A 19,993-nucleotide genomic window follows, 5' to 3' on the forward strand; every position below is an offset into this window, starting at 1 on the left:
GATGGCACTGGCTACGGTTACATGGAAATGTAACAATACTAAAAATATTATTGTTACATAGGAGACTAAATGCCGGAATGCAAAGGCGGATAAGGAACCGATTAATTACGAATGTAACAATAATTACTGAGGCTACGGTTACATGGCTTTATTGTTACATGAAAAACAGCAATCATTAAACTTAAATCCTGTATAGTTTTGTTGCCTTAATCTTGCATATGTACGAAATAATACTTGTAACAATGATAAATAATAAATATTATCGTTAAAAAATGGTGTTTAAATTGTTTTTTCTAACGTATAAATGGTTTTGGTGTTTTAAAGACACTACTTAAGATAAGTAGTGCCAAAGGCGAAAATATAGACCAATGGTTTGCTGTTGAGAACTCGGGCTGAGAAAAGTGTTCACTTTAAAGTTTAACTGCACACCTACTCGTATTACTGTCATTATACAATGCACAATGGATGAAGAGATTCTTGTGATCAATTTTGTTGTGGGTGAAAAATTTAAAACTTGGGATTCGTTTGAAACAAAACTGAAACAATATCAAGACACAAATTTCATTTAGCTATATGAACGCAGTTCTAAAATAAATAACGGACGGCAATGTGACCATACTGAAAGATGACATAAAACTACATCACATGCTTCCAACCAAAATATTAGATGAAAACATAAACATTGCTCGAGTGAAAAAGTATTTCTCACCGGAAGCATGGCAAACATTAAAGGTTGCATTATCATCAAAAAGGGATATCGCAGAATGGAACTGTACAGTATGTGATACGGACGTTCACAGTGCGGCATCACTGGTGTGTGATGGCTGCTTGGAGTGGTTTCACCAAAAATGTGTCGGACTCAGAAATGCTCCAAAAACCACTTGCTGGATATGTAGAAAATGTCATTGCAAATAAATAATTAAAGAATTTATATTTTATAATTGTATGTATTGTAAATATAAAATAAATGTCTTTAATTTTTATTATCTAGTACATTTTAATAGACCCATCGTATATTGCTGTTTTTCATGTAACAATAAAGCCATGTAACCGTAGCCTCAGTAATTATTGTTACATTCGTAATTAATCGGTTCCTTACCCGACTTTGCAATCCGGCATTTAGTCTCCTATGTAACAATAATATTTTTATTATTGTTACATTTCCATGTAACCGTAGCCAGTGCCTTTGGGGATAGTTCTAGAATAATCTACTTTCAGTTTAAAAGATACGTAAATAAATAATTGTTTTAAGTCATTGAAATTTACATTAAGAATATCATTGATTTAAAAAATATATTTTTATTTAATATTCCTAAGCTTTTTATATAAAACAAACCCTTTCATAATGTTTAGACTACATGAGAATTTAATTCTCCCTTCCCAAAAGCTTAAGAATTCTCCTGTAGTGAGATAGGAAATTTCACACTGAAAATAATCAAAATTAAAATGCTGAAACAACAAAACTTTAGTAGTCTAAATAACAAGCCATTTTGAATAACAAAAAGCTGCATTTGAAATCCAAAACTTTTCAGCAAATGGATCACCAGGAAAATGAAGATGCCAGTGATGATGGTCCGTCAGTAGCATCAAAAGTGTTTTTTGCAGAACTATGTGGTCTGCTAGAAAAGATCTCAAAAACTCAAGGAAATGATAAAAAGAAGAGAATAATGAAAGAATTTATTGATAAATGGAGAGATTTCCATGATCAACTGCACACAGATGATAAAAAAACAGTGAGCATTGCAGAAAATGTAACAAAACAATATCAAGGTGTCACCTGGACACTTTAACAGTTTAACAGAGGTCTCATACACCTTATCGCTATTTTTCTACCATTACTGGAAAAGTGATTGTTGTATGCGTCAAATGTTCAAGTGGCGGGTCAGGTGGGATTAGCGATAAGGTGTATCTGGGGTCTGATCACCGATCACATTATTGTTTAGTATGAATGTTGTATCCTGCTTCTTGTTGCCATTATAGCGCATGTAATTTCCCGTGTCCAGCCAGAATTTGTTTCTTGTCTTCATACTTAATTATTGGACTTTCATGTGTCATTAGCTTTATTAAAAAAAAAAAATTTTGACATAATTGTTCATGTAAAAAATGCTATTGTCATGGTGTAAAAAAAATCATCCAATTCCTGTTACTGCTTAGACCCCAATGAGACCTGGCACTTTGACTTATGAGTAATTGCAGTTTCTGTGCAAACCCTCATGCGGAGACAAGTAGCCAAATAGGCTATTGTAGGCTACAGATACTTACATCCAGTTTTTTAATAAAATATTGTCATGGGATCGGGAACGAAAACTGAAATTTATCATTAATTTGGGAATTTTGTAAATTCAGAGAAAAGAATGACGAATAATACTTTTTTATATTGTATTTCTTAGTTAATACATTGTAACAGGTCATAACATTGCAAGGTAAATACAAACCTAAATAAATATATGCATGATCAATTATTTTGTTTTCAGGAAAATCTGCATACAGATATGTATGGGTTTATCAGAATGCTACCTAGTTATTATTGTGATACTCACTGGGTTGAATTATTTATATATATAAAAACCTCACAATAATTTCTGAATTTTCTAGTATATGGTCACATTTGTGATATGTCTAATGATACAAATGATGTAAATAAGTTTTCATATAGTTTGTATTTATTTCAGAGTGATTCTTTTTATTCAGCAATGAGACTTTTGATCCCACATCTTGAAAAAGAAAGATTAGCCTATGGCATTAAAGAGGTAAATAGATTAGAAATGCAGTACCAAAGCATGTTTGATATAAAACAAATCAAAATATTCAAAAGCCATTGATACACAACAAAGACCTGCTCTGTTAGTTTAAACATATTTATGTATAGTGGATTGGGAAACAGTTATTGCAACTTATATTAATCCATTTCCACTTTGCGAGCGGAAGTGCTGCCTTGTAGAGGCATTAGCCTGCTTTTTTTTTTTCGAAATCTACTAGTGTCTTTTACGTGAAAGAGATATTGCTCTCTCTCAACACTGGTCAGCCATTTATCGTCTCCCTCTAAAGGACTATCATTGTTTCCTCAAGACCATACTTGCAAATGGTGTCAAGGGAGAGCTGAAAATTCAGTACCTGAAATTTTCATCCCAGATCGGGAACCGTTGTGTTAGTAGTCTGATACACAAACCACTACACCACACCTCACCTGCTCTGTTATATCGAACATTGCATTTCCATTAGTTTTACTATGCAATAGTGACTGTAAGTTTAGTACCATTGGCAAATGTACTAAAGTCAGCATACAGTCCTTGAATAGCTATTAAAAATAGGGGTTCACTTATACATACAGAATCCACAAAAGTTAGTATCCAATGAATAATAATGAATACACAGGATATCATTTACAAAATTTAACGGTAAATAGAAAGAAGGCATGTGCTACATATAATATATATATATACCGGTATACATGTATTGCATCACAGATAAAGAAACTCATTAGAAAAAGGTCAGCTTTTGTTATACTAACTTTTGATGTGTTGCTTACAACAGGGAAACAAATCACAATAAATGATACCACACATAAATAGCCACAGTTGTATTTCTTTATTTATTAATTATGTCTTAAGTGTTTTGAAAATTTGAATTGTAAAAAAATGTACAAGTAAATATATGTTGAATATGAGTATGCTGTTATCTGTTATATGGTTGGGTTGTTCGTCTTTTTGACACATTCCCTGATTTCCATTCTCAATTTAATTAACAATAACATAATTTACAGCACATGCTAGCCAAACTATTGATAGAGGTTTTATGTCTGGGAAAAGATAGTCCAGATGCTAACAGACTACTCAATTATAAAGCACCTAAATCTGCTAAAATGGTAAGTAATATACTACATGCAGGAAAGAATGCATGACATACATTTTTACAATTACATTCAGAGGATAACAACCTGAATCACCTTTTTGATAGTATTTATAGATTATTGTTGGTCTTCTCAACAAGATTGATTTTCTCACTTGAACCAGTACAGTGTTTATCTTTATTTTTCATGTTTACATTGGCACAGCATGTCATGCAGTTTCTAGCAATGATTTTACATATTACCAGTCAGTAAGATTATAGGAAAATTACTTAAATTAGCAATAACTTGTCATATCAACTGTTTGTTGTATTTCCTTACACTTCCCTTTCACAAAGAGTTAGGAATTAAGTCAAGTATTCTCGAATGCTAAATGTGAAATAAAGTAGCTAATTTTGTCATAAAATTAGATAAAAAATCCTCTCAGCAATTGTGGAAAAGAGAAATTAAGATATTGTTCCATGTTCAGGAAATGAAAATCTATAATGATAATACATGAATAACAAAATAAATATTCATTATACATTTTGTAATAGCAAAATGTTCTGATATATATGGTACATGTATAATATATTTACCAATTTTCTTTTTTAATTTGATTGTTTCATAATAGGAAGCAGGTGATTTTGCCAGTGTAGCCTACTATGTTCTAAAGAATAGATGTCCTGAAAAAGGATCCTTAACCATCAAAGAAGTCAATAATTGTCTTGATGGAATAGCGACAAATAATGCGGCAAAGAAGAAAGAACTTGTCAGGAAGAACATCTTGCATCTCCTGACCAATATGTCAGCTATAGAACTAAAGTGGTTGATAAGGATGATTGTAAAAGAACTGAAGGTTGGATTGAGTCAGGCATCTGTCCTTTCTGTGTATCATCCTGATGCTGAAGAATTCTACAATGTCAATAATAATTTAGAAAAGGTTAGATCTGACACACAAGTAATGAATTCTTTGGTTCTTTATTTATCCCATGGTGCATCAGTGACTTAGGTTACAGGAAAGCCCGTGTACTAAAATTTCATAGAAAAAGTGAATAATCATTTCATTGTTGTTTTCAGTGGGAAAAGTTTTAAATAGAAACATTTCAGACACAGATGCACTTTCTTCCAATAATTTTTGTAAAAAACCTTCAGTGTTTTAATTTCATTGATAATCGATACTACTCATAAGATTTTTGCAAAACATGCAGCTTTTTTTGATGAATGACATGAATGATAACATTGATGAAAAAAAATGCTGATTCAAAGTTATTTTTTTTATACCGTAATCAACTAATAGTAGATTAAGATGACTCTTAAAAAAATTAAGGGACAAAATTAAATATATGCATTGGAAGGAGAGTGATATCCTAGATTAGTTTAATTATTGTAGTTTCATACTGTCAAAAACAGTAACAAGCTATAAATACAGTAAATTGGGATATAGATATAATGATTGGTGTTTATATGATATCTTTTCATTTTTGGTCTCTTTTAGGTGTGCAGAATGTTGAGAGAAAAAGATGTGAGGGTACATGAGATTGGAATATCTGTATTCTCTCCCTTTACACCAATGTTAGGAGAGAGGGGAGCACCTGACCAGGTATTTTATAATGAATATTCTAACTACATCATAATTACAAATTGGCTATACAGTGTACTTCTTTTAGGCCTAACAGGGCCTTATAGTTTTATCCTTATCCTTAATTCTGTTATTCTGTCATTCAGTTATTCCTTCATTCTGTCATTCTTCAATAAACAGTTATACAGATTTTTTATTTAAACGCCTCCAGATATTGAGCTGATTTTTGCATAAGTTACAGGCCTTCTCATATTGAGCTGATTTTTGCATAAGTTACAGGCCTTCTCATATCGAGCTGAATTTTAGTATGTGATACTAATTTATGATGAAAATTAGTCAAGTTGCCTTTCATTCCAATTGAATTGAATTTTGTAATTGTATATAAAAAATAGTGTTTAAGCAGCTAGAAGAGTAGAATTAAATCAACATTTATTTCAATGGTTTAATTTTTCAAATCTTGTGTTTTATAGATAGAAAAGATAATGGATGGAAAACCATACTATATAGAAACAAAGTTTGATGGTGAAAGAATGGTGTTACATAAAGACGAAGGCAACTATAAATATTTTACCAGAAGGTTTGTATTATAAATTATGCTTTTGTTTTATTATGCTTGGTGTCTATCTCTTTTTGCATTCCTCAGCCCCCCTGCATAATGCTGCGTTTAGGGTGGGGTGGGAGGAAATAATGTTAGCTGTCCTTCTGGTCTCTTTAGGGCTCTCACAGGTACAATTTTTCACAGATTTTTATTACACTTATATTTTATAGGTTAATATCAACAATATATCATACAAATTTTGTAATGGTGGCCGATTCAATTAAAAAAAAGAAGAGTTATTCCCATTGGAAATATAAGATTTCAGAAAAATGGCCTCATTAGCCCTCTCATGGGTACAATTTTTGACAGATTTTTTTTATAAAACCTAGACTATGGATTAATATCAGCATTAGCTCAGAAAATTATTTATAGGTGGACAATCAACTTATTTTTAAAAGAGTTATGTCCCTTGGAAATTTTAATTAATGGGAAATGGCCTTGTTTATGCTCTCATGGTTACAATTCTTGCCAGATTTTTATAAAACTTATTCCATAGGATATTATAAGCAATACATTGGACAGGATATATAATGGTGGATGATAAACTTTTTAAAAAGAGTTGTACCTATTAAAAATATGAAATATGTGCAACCCAGGGACATTAGAACTCTTCTTTCATTTTCTGACTGCTTAAAATAACTCACAAAAGCTATAAATTTAAAGAAGCAATTGACTTAGAAAAAAGATTATATCCCTGATCATATAAAAATATTAGGCAGTATGATCAAAGGGAAAATGTAAAAATTGCCTATTATGGCCCTTTTCAAACCTCTTCTTTTTATTGTGTAGTATTTAAAAAAATCTTTATACTTGCCAATGCAGAATGAAATGAATGTTTAAGAAGTTAATGACAAAAAATGATACAGTATTGTATATTGTAGTGGTAATGAATACACCAGTACATTTGGAGCCCATGAGTTAGATGGTAACCTCACACCACACATACATAATTGTTTCAAGCCATTTGTCAAGAAATGTATCCTGGACGGAGAAATGATAGGATATGATCCTGTCACTAAAACATTTGGTAATTATCACAGAACATTGTTACAAAGTACAAAAATGTATTGTAAACAAGATATAGCTGCTTGCTGTGTATTGGTCCAGATCATAAGTTATTGTTATATAAACATCAACAAGTCTGTGCAAAACTAAAGTCATTCATTGTAAAATCTTAGAACACACAATTGATCCATATAACAAGCTTATAATCCTGAATGCATGTGAAGTATATAATAGAACAAAAATAATTGCCAAAATATAATAAAATTTGTCTCGAGCTCAAACCAATCGCTTAAATGGCCAGGAAATTGATCAGATATTAAAAGACTCTGTAAAATACTGCACAATGCCACTGAGGTATAAAACATACTTAATTTTCTCTGACATAAGTTCAAGTATGAAATATATATAGTAATTCCAAAGCTTTTCATTTGATTCGTTTACATTAAGAGCCATGATTGTATTTATGATGTTATGATGTACTTTGCATTTGGCAGCTACAAATTTATAAATACAGATATCTTTCACATAAAGAGCGATGATTGTATATATGATAGACATATTTTGTATTTAACAGCTACAAAAGCTATGAATACAGATATAAAGAGACAACAACAGGAAGGTCTACAGCCTTGTCTACATGTATTTGATATTGTTTTGTTGAATGATAAAGTCCTCACCAACCAACCTCTAACAGAAAGATTGAAGATAATCCAGACTGTATTTGAACCTGAAGAAGGCAGAATTTTACTCAGTCAACATAAAGAGGCTAGAACAAAGTATATTTTCAAATTTTTACATTATTTTTTTTCATTTTGAACAAACTATTATGAGCACAAATTATACACTTTGCAACATTTTTTTCTGGAAAAATACCCCACTTTGCAACATCAGAATATTTTAATTTTGATTGGAAGACAAGTTTTGCTAATCAAAGACAAAAACACAGGCAATTTTTTATTTATACCAAACATTCCTACCGATGTACAAATACCAAGACTTGCAAGCATATTATAAAAAGGAATTTTCAGGATATTATTTTGAATTGGAGCAAATTTAAAAGTGCAATACATATACAAGTAGAGACTATTTATATTGAAAACATACATATATAGATATGTATAATGTGGTATTTATTTATTTTTATGGATACCAATTTTTGTGATTTGAGGAAAAATTAAAATTTCATGGATATTTTATTTTGTGATTTTGCAGAAGTAAACATACAAGCCTTTAAAAAAAATTACTGTGTTAAATTTTGAAATTTGTATTTCACCTTTACCCATGAAATCGGCAAAATTTGTGTCACATGTAAAAAAACCACTTCAATATGCTTTAAAATCTTCTTTTCAGTCAGGACTGTGCAGATGCCTTGAATGATGCTATTGATGGAAGGGAAGAGGGAATTATGGTGAAGAATCTGGAATCTGTTTATCGTCCAAATACAAGGAAAGGAGGATGGTTTAAAGTTAAACCAGAATATGTAGGTGGTTTGATGGATGAATTGGATGTATTGGTTGTCGGTGGATTTTTTGGTGTAGGACATAGATCAGGGATGATGTCACATTTTCTCTGTGCTGTAGCTGTACCACCAGAAGAAGGGGAAGAACCTAAAATATTTCATTCATTTTGTAAGGTATGTTACCTTTATTCATCGAATAAAAGGTAGAGTTTACCTTTATTCATCAAATAAAAGGAGGAGTTTATAGGATACCAGGAATAAAAAATGATTTCTAGATGTGAAATATAATTGATACTCATCAGACCTGTAATTCTGTGGATCTTTAATATTTGTATGTTAACAATTTTCATGGATTTTGTGGGTTTTGGTAACCCATGTATTTAAATTTGCCATAAAATACAAGTGTCCTTTAGGCTTTCGTGCAGGTTTGGTAAAACCATGATATCAAATATCCACTAAAATATAATTTTTCCTCTATCCACAAAAATTCAAGAAAATAAATGGATCCACATCAAGTTCCTTAATGAGTTTCATTTATGGCTTGTCTTGATAAAGAATTATGCAGACCACATCCTGTAATTACTAAGAGAATGGGAGGACAATTTTCATACAGTTGGGGTAAGCTACCTTGACCCTGTAATATCTCAATATATAATAGTATGGACAACAATTAGCCTATATTCATGAATAATGACCAGGCCCGTAGCCAGGAGTTTCCAAGGGGGGGTTCGGTACTTTAACAGTCACAATTCGAACAGAACATTGACTTTAACGGTGCTTATTTGTTTTCAAGGGGGGTTTGTCCGAAACCCCCTGAACCCCACTGGCTACAGGTATGATGACTACTGTACACACTGAACATCAAACTATAACAATAGTTCAGTCTTCTTTTGAATATAATCATCATATTGGTTAAACAAAGTATTTTACAATATTTTTTTAAGTTTATGTAGAAAGGAACATACATGAATTTAGTTGAAAAAATTATGTACAAATGTATCAAAATTTGACATGAATTCAGACCTGTCACCACATCATACTCTTAAAAGTTGGAATGAATAAGAGTTGCATTAAATGGTTTTATTTGTAAACCACAGAAACCAGATAACCAGATAAAAAAAAACCAATCATGTGAGAACATCAAAACCAACAACATCTCATTCTAATGCAACATCTTTTGTGATGTTCATTTTGATTGGATATTGTCACCAATTTTTATGGCATTATTTACAATTGATGTTATTTAAACGATTTTGCAAGCACGGACGACACGACATATGCCAGAATTGAAATGTATGATTTGAAGTTGTGTGGTCAGTTTTATTAGAATGTAGATACCAATATTGTATTTTTAGCTCAAAATACTTGTCTACTGGCTCCACTTATGCATCTCCAATATACTTAATTTGAGACCATCAAATCACACAAATGTGCCATTTATTTTTCTGTAGGTTGGATCTGGCTACAGCAAGAAAGAACTGTCAGCATTTAACCTTAAGCTGGTGGACCATTGGAAAACATTTGATAAAAAGAATCCTCCAACTAATATAATCCTTGCTTCTGGATTTAAAGAAAAGCCTGATGCATGGATAGAACCTTCTAAGTCTTGTATAGTTCAGGTATATTACATTTATTAGGTGGATTACCTCAGAAATCTATTATTAGGAGGATAACCTCAGAAATCTATTATTAGGAGGATTACCTCAGAAATCTATTATGAGAAGGATGACCTCAGAAATCTATAATTAGGAGGATTACCTCAGAAATCTATTATTAGGAGGATTACCTCAGAAATCTATTAATAGGAGGATTACCTCATAAATCTATTAATAGGAGGATTACCTCATAAATCTATAATTAGGAGGATTACCTCAGAAATCTTTTATTGGTAGGATAACCTCAGAAAAACTAATTTTACTTAATTAGGAGGATTACCTCAGAAATCTATTATTGGGAAGATTACATCAGAAATCTATTATTAGGAAGATTACCTCAGAAATCTATTATTAGGGAGATTACCTCAGAAATCTATTATTAGGAAGATTACAACAGAAATCTACTATTAGGAGGATAACCTCAGAAAATCTAAATTTAGGACAATTACCTCAGAAAATCTAATTTAAGGTGAATTACCTCAGAAAATCTATTTTAAAAAGGATAACCTCAGAAATCTATTATTAGGAAGATTACCTCAGAAATCTATTATTAGGAAGATTACCATAGAAATCTATTATTAGGAAGATTACCTCAGAAATCTATTATTAGGAAGATTACCTCAGAAATCTATTATTAGGAGGATAACCTCAGAAAATCTAATTTTAGGAGAATGACCTCAGAAAATCTATTTTAAAAAGGATAACCTCAGAAAATCTATTTATATTAGGAAAACTACCTCAGAAAATATTTTAATAGGAGGATTACCTCAGAAAATCTATAACTGTTTTGGTTTATTCCTCATCAGTGATAACAGAAAGGTTAAGTTCATTAATTATCTTTACCTAGAATCAACTTTGCCATAAATAGGTTTTTAAAAACATTGTGTATTTAATACAAGAAAAATAGTAAAATTGGAGAAAGTACATTGAGTGTTTCAGTATTAATGGTGTAGAGTTACAATTATCAGTAACAGAAGTCATGTTTTCTTTACATGCAAATTTGAAAACAGCAATGGAAAGGCTGTTGCTTGATGAATTTCCTGGTATTATTGTGAATGTTATATCATGTAAATCCAGTTCTCACTTATTCTCTATATATATATTTCGACTTTTTTCAACATAGCAAATAATCATGGGCATCAGAAAAATAAATGAATTTAAAAATTCTACATGGGCTTAAAAACTACTGATAGAATTCACTACTATGAATGAATTTGTTCTATATAGTTTTAATACAATACTTAAATGACAAGCAAATAAACTGTAGGGCTATTACAAATTTCAGATAAAGGCAGCAGAAATTATTGACAGTGAAAGATTTAAGACAGGTTGTACCTTACGATTTCCACGGGTTGAGAAGTTCCGTGACGACAAACATTGGCATGAATGTATGACAGTAGCTGATATATTAGAGTTGAAAGAGGTGAGAAGAAATCTAATTACTTTTTATATTTGATGCCTGCTTCAAACTTTATATTTATAAGACAACAAAAATTGTTCAATATATATATATTCATGTTCAAAATTTTTTTATGGGGCAAAAATACAGTATAAAATTAATTTAAAAAGTTAATAGACTTATAATTGAATTTTTTAAACTGATTTAGGAATTTTAATCACAAACATTTATATATATTGTGTCCACAGAAGTAAGATATGATTTAAAGATTAATCTTTATCTGCTGCATAGTTCTTCCGAAAGAAAACATTGCAGATTTCAAAAGCTTTCATCGTCTTTGTATCTGGATTAAATACAAAGTTCAAGGTTTTATAAAATGTAGGCTTTCATACAGTAAGTGTTTCATTTTTCAGAAATCTGGAGGCAAACTAGCTGGTGGGCGTGTAGAAATTTTCGAAGACGCTGGACCAGCCAAGAAAAAACGTAAAGTTGTAAGCAGGGTCGTCCGTCCAACATTAGCTGATAGATTTAAAGGTGTGGATGCTTCATCTATCACAAAGGTATAATCAGAATAGATTTTTTTTTTTTTCATATACAATAAATCTAGTAATTCGTGTATCAATTGTGTTGCAAAGATTCTAAAAAAAATGAGAACATTTATTTTTCATAATATAAAGTTGGAGCTAAAACCAAATTTTCTTTTTCATAAAGCCTAATCCATTTCAACATCTGATTTACCGGTATTGAGATTTTTTTGAAGGTCAAGTGGCTAGTAGCATAACACAAATTGCGAAACCAACTCTGGAAGTTTAAGTGTCCTGATTTGCTTTCATTTGTTAGTTTAAATAGACCAAACTTGTTAGATTTGATTTGATGCATAAAAAACATGAATACTAAGGGCTTTTCTCTCTTTTGTAATCGTAGAAAGTATATAGAATAAATCATTTGTTGATTTACATATTTTTTCAGGTGTCAGAAATGTTAAAAGGTAAAGAATTTTGTGTTGTAAATGGGTCCACATCTTTTTCTAAATCTGAGGCAGAAAAGAAGATCATAGAATATGGAGGCACTATTGTTCAAAATCCAGGTAGGTGTAATACCTTTATTACTAATAGGAGTTATAAAAAATAATCCAGAATTATAATGAATTACAATAATTGATATTTTGCATAAGTTTATTTTCCTCTTTTATAACTTAAAGTCTCAATTTTATTTAGTTTTATATTTGTTTATATCTATTTCTTTTTTGCTAGTAATTAGCCTATTTTATTGACTGTCAATCATTTTGTCAGTAGAAAAGAAGGCCAATATATTTTATGAAAACTTAAAAAACAAGATTGGAAGTAAATATCAGGTTTATGAGATTATCTCCCTTCTTTTTACAGGTTCATCCACATTTTGTGTATTAGCTGAAAAGGTAGCTCTAAGAGTAACCAATCTAATTAAACGTGATATGTATGATATTGTTAAGCTTGAATGGTTTCATAGATGTATTGAAGGTGGCACATGGGTTCCATGGTGAGTATTATAAATAAAACATTTATGTGCAGATCTGCCTAAGAAAATGACATTTGTATACAAATACCAGGCCTGGGGTCATTACATTGCAATGTAATGCATTACATTACAATTACTTTGTGATTCTTCCATTACAATTACAATTACATTTTTTCTCACATGTAAGGCATTACATTACAATTACTTTGCCTGTGTAATGCATTACATTACACATTACTTTTTCAATATAAAAACTAAAAACATTTCAAAAACAGATTTTTATAAGAAATTATTACTGGGGTACATGTATCTGTACATAATGCTACATATATATACAGTGTTATAGACATAGACTTCAAATACTGGTTAATTAACATGTCCATTGCTCTTTATTATCATAAGTGTTTCAAACATGCTGTCATTAAGAGAACAATGATCAGGTATGTACACCTTTCCGGCAATTAATACTAAAAAGCCTTTCAACAGGAGCTGATGTGGAGGAAATGGCTAAATACTTGATATAGCTGTATTAGCTTAAGAAAAATGCACTGAATTTGACTTCAAGTATTCCAGTGGATTGATTGACATTTCTTTGCATGGCTCAGACAAGTAAATGTCAAAATCATGTACTGCACCTAACCTGTGTCTACTCTTTAGTGGAGTAGTAGGAGGCATGAAACTGAAAAAGTCACTTTAAAGTTTCTTCAGTGGTGAAAAATAAATAAATTATCATATAATTTTGTTTTTATCATTGATCACTTAATCATTAAGACATCATAAAAGGATTTCAAAGAGATATAATAAATGTGTCATTAAAGGATTATCTTGTTAAATGCTTAAGAGCTCTGTGAAGACAAACATAAGTTGAGAAGATTTGATTGCAATAAAAACATTTTGATATTAATTAGGTAAATAACAACACAGACAGGACCCAAACCCCAGTTTGGTGTAAAAATGTTGATTAACATATTCAATCTTTCATTGAAATACATGTAAGGTGTGTATAGAATACAAAAGTTTCATCTTCATATTTTTTCCATCCATCTATATAGTTTTGTTTAATATTTTTTTTAGAAGATTTTCTCATAGACCACCAAACACCAAAATATTCCAAATATCTTTTTATACAAATATCAGAAACCAAGATTAAGACTAGATGATTTAAACAATTTTATATTTCTTACCTTAATGTGTGTGTTAATGTTTGATGCAATTTATTTAATACAGTAATTAACTTTGACAATACTTTTATTCAATACTTTCTTGTGTTTTTGTTAATATTTTAGTTCTATTTTACAATATTCTTCAATTGCATGTATTTTACAAATTTGTAATGAAAAGTAATGTACAGTAATGGAGGCATTACATTGATTTTTAACAAAAGTAATTACATTACATGAAATTGTAATGCAGAAAATGTGCATTACAAATTACTTTGAATTACATAAAAAAATGTAATATTACAATGCATTACAATTACAAATTACCATTACCCCAGGCCAGACAAATACTAATTCTTTATGAAAGCATGACAAAATCACTCAAGTCAACATTAAGGGGGCTTGGGTCTATTCAAATTTTCTATCAGAAGCGCCATATTTTTTGTTATTTTAGTCTTTATAGAAAGTGAATCAAATTGGTTGAAAAAAAATAGGGGGTCACGGACCATTTAAGCTCAAAATTTTACTTTTAAACAGGTATGTTAAAGGGATCATTTTTCAATGAAATGATAGGGAAAATAGAGGTGTTGACATATTTTTCTCGGAATATAAAAAAAATGTTCTATGAAACTGGGTCCAAAACTGAAATATAACTTCAAAGAAATAGCATATAACAAACTTAGGGCACCGATAAGGAAAAACAATTTTGCATTAAAACCAAAATTTTGGCGGAAAAATGTGTGAAATGTCGTTTTGGGTCTTTGAAAGATACACATAATTACGAAAATATTCTTTAAGTGACATAACTACAATGATTTACAATTTCTTATCAATCAAAATATTAAAATTCAAATCAAATTATGCGGAGTTGAATAGTCCCGATCCACCGTAATTTAAGTTCAGAATGTATCATGGTATACCAATACAGCACTTAGTTTCCTGTTCTGGTATTTCAAGATATAACAAGATATTAACATAGTTTACTTATCACTGTATTTTAGGTCACCAGGAGATATGATTCACACATCACCAAAAACACAAAAGTCATTCCAAGTAGATTATGATCAGTTTGGAGACAGTTTTACAGAGGATACTTCGGCAGAACAACTCAAGAATGTATTTGAAAGAGTTAACCAGGTTATATATCAATATACAGTAGAATTATATTCACTGGAATTATCATTTTTGCATTGAGATTCAGTGGAAATTTGAAAGTTTAATGTCCAGTTACCATTTTTGTTTATGACAAAATTACTGAAATTAGACACAGGTTCAAATATAGCATTGAACAATCACTCTTACAGGCAATACTTTGCTCTTTTTCCAAAGAAAACATATAGACAAAAACATTTCTATTTGTCTGAGCTTTTGTCTTAATTTGAACTTCATTTAGACATCATTAAACTTGTCTGCAAGTTAAAATACATCGCAATAATTTGGGAAACACATTTTAACTGTATTTGTCGTTTTGTATGTTTTCCTCAAACATTTTAGTACGTGTAGGATGTAAGAATAAACTCATCATATAGAAATATTGTATTTGCACAAGACACACATTTTGTCTACAAAAAACTCATCAGTGACGCTTGAATCAAATCATTTAAGAACATGTTGGTTTCACTTCATAATGTTAAATTATGTTTGTAGGATGATATAGATGAAGTGAATGAAACTGATATTGCAGAACTAGAACAGAAATATTTCCCTGACGAGTCTCCATATGGACTGTTCAGAACTTGCAGGTTTGTAATTATTATTCAGGTCATGTAAACATGAATAACTATGCTTTCTTTTTTACCTGTGTCACCAATGTTCAAAGTAGGTTGTTGTCTCTTTGACACATTACCCATTTCCATTCTCAATTTTACTAAATACTTCTCAACTCAGTCCTTCATTCCATCCTTCTCTCTGTCTGTTCTTTGGATAAAAAAAATTGTCAAAAAATGTTTTTGAATTCTAAGTCAGAAAGTGAATAAAGTATATATATTGTTCTTGATAATGTTGAGCTGAAGTGCATAAGTTATATTTAGATCTGCCATGTATTTACATCCTGTTTTGTATTTCTTTTGAAAATTTTAAAACAACATTCATTGGGCAAGGACATTTTAATCAATGTTTCAATTACTTTTATGGAAAGGAATGATTTAATATTTGGTACGGATCTTAATAATGTTCCAGAGCAACCACTTCATGTTTTCAGATAGTTGAAGAGTCCCTGGAATTATTTTATTTTTTGTCTGCAAATACTAAATGTGATGAACCAGGTTGCACTGGTCTTATTGCAATAGCTGTAGACAGATGAAATAATTTCAACAGTTTTATTCCGTTGTTCAAAAGTCATAAATGGATAAATCCAGGGTACAAACTAAAACCAATGGAAACAGAGTTGAAACACAGAGATAGTGAACATAAATAAAGCAAAAAAAATGAACATATTTTGATATAGTTTGCATATAATCATTTATCTATCATTATAATGACAATTTTAACATATTTTACAGATTTTATATTGATAAATATTTGGTGATTGATGATACCACAACTCACATTAAAGATTCCAGTTTAGATCTATTAGAATTAGAACTACGATTCTTTGGTGGGATAACTACAGATGAACTAGATGATGAAGTGTCACATGTGTTGGTAGATAGGAAGTAGGTGTTGAAACAAATTAAGTACAAGAAGTCAGAACAAAAACCGTATAAATTACAAATTGTAAATTGAATTTGGTTTAAAGATGGTTTGTGAAAACTTGCAGAGTATTCAATGACGGGAGACAATGTTCAAAAGACTTTTTAAAAATGAAAGGTGGACTTAGCCCTGCTTGCATACATTTATTGATGACACATTACAAATTTACAAATATCTATTTTTACAAATTTCAAATCAAAAAATAAAATGAAGACAACTGACAAATTTTCCTAAACTTATTGATATAGAGTTTTTAACTTGTTGTTTGATTATCTCCCCCTGAATAAAATTTGTGCAAATTATCTCCCCTAGCTTAATCTTTTATTCTCTTCGTCTAAAATATTTGTTCAAGGATAGAGTCAGCAGTTGTTTGAAAATTAAACAAATAAGATGCAAACTAAATAAATCAGCAACATATAAACATGACAGTTTCCATAAATACTTGGTGTAATTAGATATGGTCCATTTTAAATACAAAGGTCGACAGTGAAACTTTTTCTTCAAAACCTCTACAGGTGTTAACATTTAGTTAAAAAATTATAAAAATGCTTAAGACTTTTAGAATATGTTTTGGTGATGTTTATGATTTCAGAGATTTGTCAAGAGTACCTGAGATGAAAAGAGAAAGGCGTAATAGAAGAAAGAAATTTCATATTGTAACATCAGAATGGGTACGAGAATGTGTAGAGGAAGGAGAATTAACCTCAGAGAGACAATTTGAACCAACATAAACTACAACATTTATTATATTTTTTAAATTTCTGTTTATTCTTTAGTAGGAAAAAGTAGGAATTCTATAATAATACAAACGCGTCAGTGTTGTCCTAAATAGATTAAAATCAATATATAAATCTTAAAATATGAAATTATTTATGCCCATGTTTTCCCTCAGTTAAAAATTGCAGAACAAATTTAGTAAATTGATGTGATTTTAAAAATGTGATGTTGCAGGAATGGTGTGAGAGGTTGATGTCATTTGAGGTTTTGTCACTCAAAACATGAAATCTACATTTTATAAATGTTCCTCAGCACAGCTGAGAAAAATGTCAGTCAATTTTAATTTTTATTTTGACTTTTATGACACCTTTTTTCTTGATCATAAATAATGGTATTGTGCAGCTATACGTTAAATTGATTGATATACCAAAATGTGATGAAATACATTAATTACATACCTAATATTTTTAGTTTACCTCCGGTCATTTGGTTTACTTTAACAAATAAAATTACCATCATGAATTTGTATAAATTTTGTAAATACTCTAATGTGTCAAATTCAAGTGTCTAACTTATTTTAATAATTGCAATGTCTCAAACTATTTGAATCTATTAAACACATGACTAGTGCTTCAAATAAGTTTATATATGCCTAAATTAAGGCATCCAACTTTAATAAGTTGTTGATTCCTATCTTCTATGAACAGAAAAAAAGTTTTGAAATTTGCTGATGAATATAAAGGGAGATAACTCTATGTTTTATTTAATTGGGTATTACTTCCATTCATTTCAGGAACCAAGCAAATATTTGATGAAAAGTCTTTCAAACAATTTTGTTTTGGGGTTTATAATTGCTGAAAGATTTTTACTTGCATTTAATTTGTATGGTCTTTATTTTAATTGAATAACTCTTTTTGGATGAAAGTAATGCATTTGTAATGGGAAATAACCCTTGAACCATTGTCATAATCTGACCTTAATTGTCCAGGTCTTAAATAAATGAGATAATCATTATAATGATGTGATATTCTGATGTTGTAAATTTGTATGTTTTGTGATTTTATATGTGTTTGTTATTTAATGATGTTATGACGGAGAGATGATGGAAGGATTGTATTAATTTTTAAAGATATATACATGTAGTATGTAAGAAAAATATGAGTAGATTAGAGAACAGTTTTATATATTTTACATGGCAGCAGTTTGTTAGAAAATAAATATGTTTTTTACTTATAATTCTTTTTATGTCTGCTTAATGTCACACAAAGTATTCAGCCTTGGAAAATATGAAGGATAGATCAAAGTAAAGTGAGCGTTGAAGAGTCATCATTAAAAAAATATCTGATGTTTAAAGAATGCACTAGAAATAATTAAAAAAAAACAAATTTAAACAATAGCAAACAACTGCTTAATTTATATTTGATAAACATAATCCTAAATTCAGCAATGTAAACATCCCATTGACAACACACTATGCATATAATCAACAAATATCCATATACTGTTTTCTTTGTTGTAACAGTATGAACATGACACAATATATGTCTACAAAAGTTCTTTACTTCATTTAGGTGTGAGTCTTCTATTGTCAAACTGAATAAAAGGGGAATGGTTGAGATCTGAAACAAATAATTAAATCTCACCACATGTTTACTCTCCTGCCCTAATCAGGAACCTCCTTTTTAGCTCACCTTGCCCATCACTTGGTGTCCGGCTTCTATCGTCGTCCGACGTCGTTAACTTTTACAAAAATCTTCTCCTCTGAAACTACTACGCCAAATTAAACCAAACTTGGCAACAATCATCATTGGGGTATCTAGTTTAAAAAATGTGTCTGGTAACCCAGCCAACTAACCAAGATTTCTGCCATGGCTTAAAATAGAACATAGGTGTAAAATGTAGATTTTGGCATATATCTCTGAAACCAAAGCATTTAGAGCAAATCTGACATGTGTAAAATTATTCATCAGGTTGTGATCTATCTGGCCTGAAATTTTCAGATGGATGGGAAAACCCCTTGTTTGGTCGCTGCCCCTTAATTGGTAATTTAAAGGAAATTTTGCCGTTTTTGGTTATTATCTGGAATATTATTATAGATAGAGATAAACTGTAAACAGCAATTAAGTCACATGACCAAATTGGTCAGTTGCCCCTTAAGGAGAAATTGCCCTTAATAGTCAATTTTTACTCTTTTTTTTGTCAATTTTTGTTATCTTTTAACCAAACTTGTCCACAATCATCATTGGGGTATCTAGTTTTAAAAATGTGTCCGATGATCCCACCTGTGAACCAAGAAATAGTACATAGGGTAAAATGCATTTTTTGGCTCATATCTCTGAAATCAAAGCATTTAGAGCAATTCTGTTGGGAATGAAATTCTTCATTAAGTAAATTTCTTTCTGCT

At 30.4% G+C, this 19,993-nt stretch overlaps 1 protein-coding gene across 1 annotated transcript; it reads left to right on the forward strand.

Annotated features, from left to right (window-relative positions):
- The first annotated feature begins 1,382 nt into the window (after positions 1–1,382).
- On the forward strand, positions 1,383–18,825 carry LOC134718642 (DNA ligase 4-like). Its single transcript, XM_063581294.1, has 18 exons — positions 1,383–1,733; positions 2,673–2,750; positions 3,764–3,865; positions 4,461–4,769; positions 5,325–5,429; positions 5,879–5,985; positions 6,888–7,033; positions 7,586–7,787; positions 8,362–8,644; positions 9,922–10,089; positions 11,411–11,548; positions 11,938–12,084; positions 12,494–12,611; positions 12,910–13,042; positions 15,183–15,318; positions 15,829–15,923; positions 16,683–16,835; positions 17,465–18,825. Exons 1-18 carry the CDS (start codon positions 1,536–1,538, stop codon positions 17,601–17,603), a joined length of 2,757 nt encoding a protein of 918 aa, XP_063437364.1. The 5' UTR covers positions 1,383–1,535; the 3' UTR covers positions 17,604–18,825.
- The last annotated feature ends 1,168 nt before the right edge of the window (positions 18,826–19,993 follow it).

Source organism: Mytilus trossulus, chromosome 1, assembly GCF_036588685.1.
Source record: "Mytilus trossulus isolate FHL-02 chromosome 1, PNRI_Mtr1.1.1.hap1, whole genome shotgun sequence".
Lineage (NCBI taxonomy): Eukaryota > Metazoa > Mollusca > Bivalvia > Mytilida > Mytilidae > Mytilus > Mytilus trossulus.